Raw genomic sequence first — 8,377 nt, 5'->3', positions numbered from 1 at the left:
GTGAGAGAGAGAGAGCACTGAGTGAGGTGAGGGGCAGATGGAAAAGCCGACTCCCCTCTGAGTAGGCAGCCCAACATGGGACTCAATCCCAGGACCCTAGGATTATGAGTTGAGCTGAAGCGAGATGCTTAACCAACTGAGTCCTGAAATATTATTTAGCAAAAAACTTTTAAATGTGTTGCTGGGCTAGCATAAAAGAAATCTCCAAAGTCGCAGTATGAGTTATAAGAGAAGTTCTGGAACTTCAACACTCTGGCACCCACTCTGAGGTTTTCTGACCAACCCTGAAGCCTTGTATTCTACTTTGATAGCTACATGGATCACAGAACCTGCTAAGTAGATAATTTAATAGTAGGTGGCTACTTAGAGTTAGGACCCAAGGAAGAGCACCCATGGTATAAAAATTAAAAAAAATTAAATCTTATTTTTAAAAAAATCAGTTGGCAAGGATATATACTTTATTATTTATTATTTTTTATTTATTTATTCACTTTATTTATTATTATTTTTTAAAGATTTTATTTAAGGGAAAGCACATGAGCAGGGGGAGGAGCAGAGAGAGGAAGACATGCGGACTCCCCATCAAGACCTGAGCCAAAGGCAGACACTTAGCAGACAGAGCCACACAGGCGTCCCCTAGCCACACTTTAAATACTTCATTGTCAAAGGCCATTTCTATCACTGCAGAAAGTTCTATCAGACAGTGCTATGTGAGATCTGACAGGAGGGGGAATTCAGTACTTCACAAATCAGGACACAACAGCAGCTCAGCTGAAACGTCTCACATTTATTACTGAACCAACCTACTGGTATAGAGGCATAGAGGCATAGTAACAGAGAAAATCATTCCCTTGATAAGACATGTCTATTGGCCAGGTAGGAAGGATGTTTTCATATTGATAGGATAGGAACATGTGATCTCCATGCGGCTTAAATATGTGTGCCAATTATGTTTGCTATTTCATGATGTGCGATGCTTCCTCATAGACCCAGCTTGGTTCTTCTCCAGTGCCTCCTCTTGGAGTTGTACCTGATTTTATTACCAGTTTTCATCCGAATCCACTGGGGAATGGGACGATTCTGCTTTTGTTTCTTGGCCAGGAATCGCTTGATTCTGAAAGTCTTGTGAGAAGATATGGTGATCACAGTCAACCACATGCAACCAGGATGGCGGCAGAAGGGCCTGGCCTCACTTTAGTATTGAAAAGAATGAGGAGAAAGTTTCCTTGGACAATTTACAACAAGAAGCCATGTGTGGTGGCCAGCATCTAAGATGGTCCCAGTTTTCTCTACCTTCTGGTATTCCCATTCTTGAATGTAGTCACTACCTACATTATATATGGCTTACTTATATAGATAATAGGATATTTCAGAAATGACTTTGTGTGAGTTTCATGGCTTGGTCACAGAAGATATTGAAGATTCTAGTTTCTCTCTCTTGGAACATTCATTCTGGGAGAAATAAGCTGCTATGTCACAAAGACTCTCAAGCAGTTTTATGAAGAGGCAAGGAACTGAGGCCTCCTCTTAGCAACCAGCATTAACTTGTCAGGCTTTTGAGTAAGCCACCTTGGAAGTATATCCTTCAGCTCCAGTGAAGCTAAGGCTTTAGATGATTGCTCCTTCCTGACATCTTATATGCAACCTCAAGTGAGACCCTGAGCTAAAACTACTCACCTAAATTACCCCCAGATTCTACAGAGACCACTTAAACTTTTTTAAAATTTATTTTTATTATTTTTTGTTTAGAGATTTTACTTATTTATTTATGAGAGACACAGGAAGAGAGGCAGAGACACAGACAGAGGGAGGAGAGGCAGGCTCCATGCAAATATCCCGATGCGGGACTCGATTCAGGGCATCTGGGATCACACCTTGAGCCAAAGGCAGACTCCCAACCGCTGAGCCACCCAGACATCCCTAAATTTTTTTTTAATTTTTATTTTTCTTAAGATTTTTATTTATTCATGAGAGACACAGAGAAAGAGAGAGACAGAGACAGAGACATAGGCAGAGAGAGAAGCAGGCTCCATGCAGGGAGCCTGACGTGGGACTCGACCCCGGGTCTCCAGGATCAGGCCCTGGGCTGAAGGTGGCGCTAAACCACTGAGCCACCCGGGCTGCCCCCTTAATTTTTTTAAAAAAGATTTTATTTATTTATTTATTTATGAGAGGCACAGAGAGATATTGGCACAGACATAGGCGAAGGGAGAAGCAGGCTCCCCACAGGGGCCCAATGCAGGACTTGATCCTGGAACCTGGGATCATGCTTGACCTGAGCCAAAGGCTAATGCTCAACCACTGAGCCACCCAGGCGTCCCTACAGAGGCAATTTAAAGATAATAAATGTTTATTGCTTTCAGCTGCTAAGATATGCAATTTGTTATGTAATAGATAAATAATATGCGGGATCCCTGGGTGGCGCAGCGGTTTGGCGCCTGCCTTTGGCCCAGGGCGCGATCCTGGAGACCTGGGATCGAATCCCACATTGGGCTCCCTGCATGGAGCCTGCTTCTCCCTCTGCCTGTGTCTCTGCCTCTCTCTCTCTCTGTGTGTGACTATCATAAATAAATAAATAAATAAATAAAATTTAAAAAAAAAAGATAAATAATATGCTAGTACTCACAAAGGCTTTTGGTTGGAATTTCTGTTGCTTGTGTGGTTAGAAAAAATTTAAGTAGAAATTTGATAATTAGTAGAAGCAAATACTTTCTTAGGAAGAGCTTATTTTTAACCCAGGTCTCAAAGAATTACTGAGGCTTAAATACGTACAAGCAAAAGATATCATGAGTGAGAGTCAGAAATCTGATGTAGTGGAAGCTGAAATGTAAAGACTCCATATATTGAATTTTTATCAATGAAATAATATAAAATGATTATGTTTAATATGCTTCAAGAAATAAAAGCAGGAAAAATAAACTGAGCAGGAAAAGAAACCATAATGAATAACTAAGCAGATTTTTTTTTTTAACTAAGCAGATTTTTTTAAAGAACAAAGTAGAACTTCTATAAATAAAAAATACGTGATGTTATTTAAATTGTCAAGGACTGATTATACAGTAGAATGGACACAATTGAAAAAAGAACCAGTGCAGTATAAAATGGATCCAAAGAATTTACCCAGAATGCTGTCCATGGATTCAAAGATAGAAAATATGAATGAAGGGTTAAGAAAAAATGGAAGACTGAATAAAAAAGTCAAACACATAGCTCAGTGGAGTTCCAGAAGGAGATAATGGAGAGATTGGGGATGAAGCAATGTTTGAAGATAAAACGACTAGGAATTTTTCAGGGTTGTTGAGAGAAATCAATCCTGAGATCCAGAAAGCTCCCCCAAATTGAAAAAAAATTTTATAAATAAAATCAAATTCAACAGAAACATCACAGTTTAATTGCAAATCAAAAAAGAACAAGAAATGATCTTAGAGTGGCTCAGTCAGTTGTCTGCCTTCATCTCAGGTCCTGATCCCAGAGTCACTGAATGGAGCCCTGCATGGAGCTCCCAGTTCAGCAAGAAATCTGCTTCTCCCTCTGCCCCTCACCCTGCTTGAGCTCTCTCTTGCTCACTCTTTCTTTTTCTCCTTCAAATAAATAAGTAAAATCTTTTTAAAAAGAAAGAAATTATCTTGAAAAGCAGAGTAATATTAAAGAAAGCATATTGGAGAAATAATACAGGTAAAAACAAAAATTATCAAAATAGAGATGACACCATAGAGGGATCTATAAAGACAAAGCAGGAGTTAAAATTGAGTCCCACATCAAGCTCCCCTCGAGGTGCCTGCTTCTCTCGTTGCCTATGTCTCTGCCTCTCTCTGTGTGTGCCTCTCATGAATTAATTAATCTTTTTTTTAAAAAAAGACAAACTTATAACAAGATCGATAATAAATAAATAAGATTCCATATGGCTCTTTAGAAAGATGTAGTCACAGCTACAGCAGAATTTTGGATACCCTGTTCCTGCTTCTGCCTCACTGCTGTTCTCTGTTGCCAAGGAACAAGTCCATTAGGAAGCCATGCTGCAGATATGGCTTTTAAAGACACTAGGGAAGACACCATGGAACCAGAGCTGGCAATTCACTGAATTAGAATTACTCTAGCCAGCTGTAATGTAAAATCTTCGGAGAAGGTATGTGCTGACTTGATCAGAGGTGCAAAGGAAAAGAATCTCAACGTGACAGGACCAGTTCAGTTGCCAAGCAAGACTCAGAATCACTACAAGGAAAACTTCTGGTGAAAGTTCCAAGACTTGGGATGGTTTTCAGGTGAGAATCTACAAGTCATTCATTGATTTGCACAGTCCTTCTGAGATTGTTAAGCAGATTACTTCCATCAGTATTGGGCCAGGAGTTAGTTGAGGTTGAAGTCACCATTGCAGAGGCTTAACTCAACTTAAAAAAAAATTTTTTTTTTTTTAAAGATTTTATTTACTCATGAGACACACAGAGATAGGCAGAGACATAGGCAGAGGAAGAGGCAGGCTCCCTGCAGGGAGCTCGATACGGGACTCGATCCCAGGACCTGAGCCAAAAGCAGACACTCAACCACTGAGCCACCCAGGCATCCCTTAAATCAACTTTTTAATAAAATATCAGTGTTAAAAAAAAAAGATTACATATGAATCATACCAGGAATGAAAAGGGGGACATAATTCTTTTACATTAAAGTCTTTAAATATTATAGAAATTACTATAAATTTTATGTCAATAAATTAGTAAACTTAAGTGAAATTTCAGGATAAGGTATTAGAATATATTTGGCTTCACGTTAGGGAATATCTGATTAACAGTTGTTTGAGCAATAAGACATTTAATTAAAATATAGATGGATCTGGGGCAGACAGACTAATGCTTTTTACATAGGTTTGGAACTAAACATTTTCCGTTTTTTTTTTTTTTTTAGAGAGATTTTATTTATTTATTAATGAGAGACAGAGAGAGAGAGAGAGAGAGGCAGAGACACAGGCAGAGGGAGCAGCAGGCTCCATGCAGGGACCCAATGCGGGACTCGATTCTGGGACTCTGGGATCACACCCTGAGCCAAAGGCAGCTGCTCAACTGCTGAGCCATCCAGGTGTCCCAGGAACTAATCAATTTCCATACAAACTTTTTTAAAAAGTAAAACATTGATGTAAAGTGCACAAATCAAGTATATATCACAATATAATTTTTTTCACAAAGTGAACACATCCAAGTAACTATCACCCAACTCCTGTGGCAGTAATAATTTAAAGCTTAACTGTCACAAGTTCTTTTAGTCCATATGGATTCAGCTGGCTTGTTTTTGTTTTTGTGTTTTTAGAGATTTTATTTATTTTTTTAGAGAGAGAGTGAGAAAGATCACAAGCATGGGGGAACGGTAGTGGGAGAAGCAGACACCTCACTGAGCAGAAAGCTGATGCGGGACTGTATCCTAGGACCCTGGGGTCATGACCTGAGCCAAAGGCAGACACTTAACTGACTGAGCCACCTGGGCTGGCTTGTATTTTAAAAGTGTAAACATTTTTCTGCCCATCAAGCACTAAAAGAGCTACAAATTGAGATGTTTGTTTGCCCCTAGAGTTCATAGTTCATATTCTTTCCTCAGCTCTGCCTGCTAACTGCATTCTCTAGATCCACCAGTGTGTGTTATGGTTTCCAAGAGGTCCACACACATGGACTGAGACCAGAGCCATAGTTAAATGTTTGGGATGTAGCAGTATTGTACACCCTGAGGTCACTGGAGGCCACCTGAGGCCTATGCAGCAGCTTTGCCAAGAGGTGTACTGTCTTGCGAGGTACCACATCTTTGTGTAAGGTCCAGTGTGTGCAGCTTTGCTCTAAAGAAGTATAAGCTGGGATCCCTGGGTGGCGCAGCGGTTTGGCGCCTGCCTTTGGCCCAGGGCGCGATCCTGGAGACCCGGGATCGAATCCCACATCAGGCTCCCGGTGCATGGAGCCTGCTTCTCCCTCTGCCTGTGTCTCTGCCTCTCTCTCTCTCTCTGTGTGACTATCATAAATAAATAAATAAAAAAAAAAAATTAAAAAAAAAAAACATAAAGAAGTATAAGCTATAATACCCTGACATAAGCTGTAGTCACCCACCAAAATCAAAATATGAGGTGGCTTAAGACTTAAAGCCTCTTGCAGAAGTTAAAAGCTATATCTACACAACTGTAAAAACTCACCTGGCTTTTTCTTAAATTGTCCAAGTCAAAACCTACTAAGTATACTCTAAAGTCTAAAGCTCAAAGCTACATACCCTACTTCATCAAAAGCCTCTTTCTGGAGATATTTTGTCACCCAGAATTTAAATCCCTATTTATTTAACAATGTTTACACCCAAGAGGTTGGTGGTTTGAGGTTACATCTCTAAAATGTCGATCCATTTAGTCCAATGGGAAGACCTGCCCCTGCATCTCTTACAGCATGTTAGACAGTAATAATCAGAAGATTCTACTCTTTACTGGCAAGGCCGCTTCCTAGATGAAAGGATTAAATTTATTTAGCTCATTTCCCCAAGCTTATCACTTAGGTAACCCCCACTCCTCCTCCCAGGGAAGCTAAGAGTGAAAGGAAAGAGAGATGCCAGGAAAATTATCCTAGTGAACCTCTCCTTCCAGTGAAGGAAACACCAAGTAATAGAGAAATGTACTCTCCCCAAACCAATTGGTTCAAAGTATCAGAAAAGCATGCATTGAAATTAAGGAGAAGATCTCATCCTAGCATGCCAAAATTCCACTAGGAAAATGTGTACCAGACCCAGGGAAGAGAGTCAGGATTTATGCACACAACTTGCCAAAAAGCTATAGCTTTGACCAGGTGCTCAGAAAATCTAAAAGAAAGCAGTAATGGAGCCAAGGAAAATCCACACTTCATGCTTTGTCTGAAAATAGTTAGGTCTTTATTAGGATATAAGAAGTCATATTCTCGGGGGATCCCTGGGTGGCTCAGTGGTTTAGCGCCTGCCTTTGGCCCAGGGCGTGATCCTGGAGACCTGGGATCGAGTCCCACATCAGGCTCCCTGCGTGGAGCCTGCTTGTCCCTCTGCCTGTGTCTCTGCACCCCCACCCCTCTCTGTGTCTCTCATGAATAAAATCTTAAAAAAAAAAAAAAAGAAGTCATATTCTCTACAAAAAGGGAGCAAAAGGAGATGAAATTGATGTACTTGAAATACAAAGACCACAAGAGAGATGAAAAGGGAGTTGTATAAGATATGGGAGAACTACAGGTAATCTATCTACACATTAATATACAACAAAAAGAGGCAAAGTATTCATATTATTAGACAATACAATAAATTATCTAAAGGACAAAGATAAGAAAGTCCTTTAAAATGCGGAGGTAAAGGAGAAAGGATGAAATAATAAGAGAATAGATGATAGTAATAGAGGAGAAAGAACAAATTGCTTTTTTTTTTTTTTTAAGATTTTATTTATTTATTCTTGAGAGACAGAGAGAGAGAGACAGAGAGAGGCAGAGACACAGGCAGAGGGAGAAGCAGACTCCTTGCAGGGAGCCCAATTTGGGACTTAATCCTGGGTCTCCAGGATCATGCCCTCGGCTGAAGGCAGGCACTAAACCGCTGAGCCACATGGGCTGCCCTTTTTTTAAAAAGTTTTATTTATTTAAGTAATCTCTACACCCAACATGGGGCTCAAACTCTTGACCCTAAGATCAAGAGTCACATGCTGCACAGATTGAGCCAGCCAGGTGCCTTGACAAAGAACAGATTTTAATCAAGAATTATTGCTGTTCTGGGCACCCGGCTGGCTCAGTTGGTGGAGTATATGATTCTTGATCTCAGGATTCTGAGTTTGAGCCCCATGTTGGGTGTAGAGATTACTTAAAACAAACTCTTAAAAAAAAAAAAAAAAAGAATTACTGCTATTCCTAAGGGGAAAAAAATAAAAAAGAAGTAAAAATTGAAAGTTTTCAGAGCTAGAAAAAACCCTAAGTATTTAGACTAAAGGAGATCACCATGTGGAATAAAAATGAACAAAGAGACCTACATAGACGTACTCCAGCAAAATTTTCTATTACCAAAAAAAGTTACTATCTAAAGAGAATAAATAGGTTATCTATAAAGAAAAAAATTAAGTTTGATTTTAATTTTTTTCTGGAATACTAAATATAGTGGAACAACAGACACAGAATTTTTAGGGGAAAATTATCTGACATAGCCCTAAGTCAGCAAAAAGACATGTACTGAAATAGACATTTTTGAAGTGATTCCAGGGACTCTCTGGGGTCTTAGAAATCTTTTCAGGGTATCTACAAGGTCAAAGGTATTTTTGTAATAATACTAAGATATTATTTGCCTTTTTTACTTTGTTAATATTTGCCCTGTTGCTGCAAAAGCAATACTGGGTAAAATTGCTGGAAGCTTAGCATAAACCAAT

The 8,377-nt window shown here is 39.5% G+C and overlaps 1 protein-coding gene and 1 pseudogene across 1 annotated transcript; one reads left to right on the top strand and one right to left on the bottom strand.

Moving 5' to 3' along the window:
- Positions 1–685: 685 nt before the first annotated feature.
- LOC140598932 (large ribosomal subunit protein eL39-like) lies at positions 686–1,173 on the bottom strand. The gene has a single exon (XM_072757386.1). The coding sequence runs from the start codon at positions 1,156–1,158 to the stop codon at positions 982–984; it is 177 nt and encodes a 58-aa protein (XP_072613487.1). The 5' UTR covers positions 1,159–1,173; the 3' UTR covers positions 686–981.
- A 2,851-nt stretch (positions 1,174–4,024) lies between these two features.
- LOC112914543 (small ribosomal subunit protein uS10-like) lies at positions 4,025–4,383 on the top strand (annotated as a pseudogene).
- The last annotated feature ends 3,994 nt before the right edge of the window (positions 4,384–8,377 follow it).

Source organism: Vulpes vulpes, chromosome 5, assembly GCF_048418805.1.
Source record: "Vulpes vulpes isolate BD-2025 chromosome 5, VulVul3, whole genome shotgun sequence".
Classification (NCBI taxonomy): domain Eukaryota; kingdom Metazoa; phylum Chordata; class Mammalia; order Carnivora; family Canidae; genus Vulpes; species Vulpes vulpes.
Note: the sequence above shows the minus strand (reverse complement) of the source record. Positions and strands in the feature narration are given on the sequence as shown.

What these genes read in the sequence shown, in the direction of transcription:
- LOC140598932 (XM_072757386.1), bottom strand. Translation starts at nt 1,158, where the DNA reads ATGTGGTTGACTGTGATCACCATATCTTCTCACAAGACTTTCAGAATC.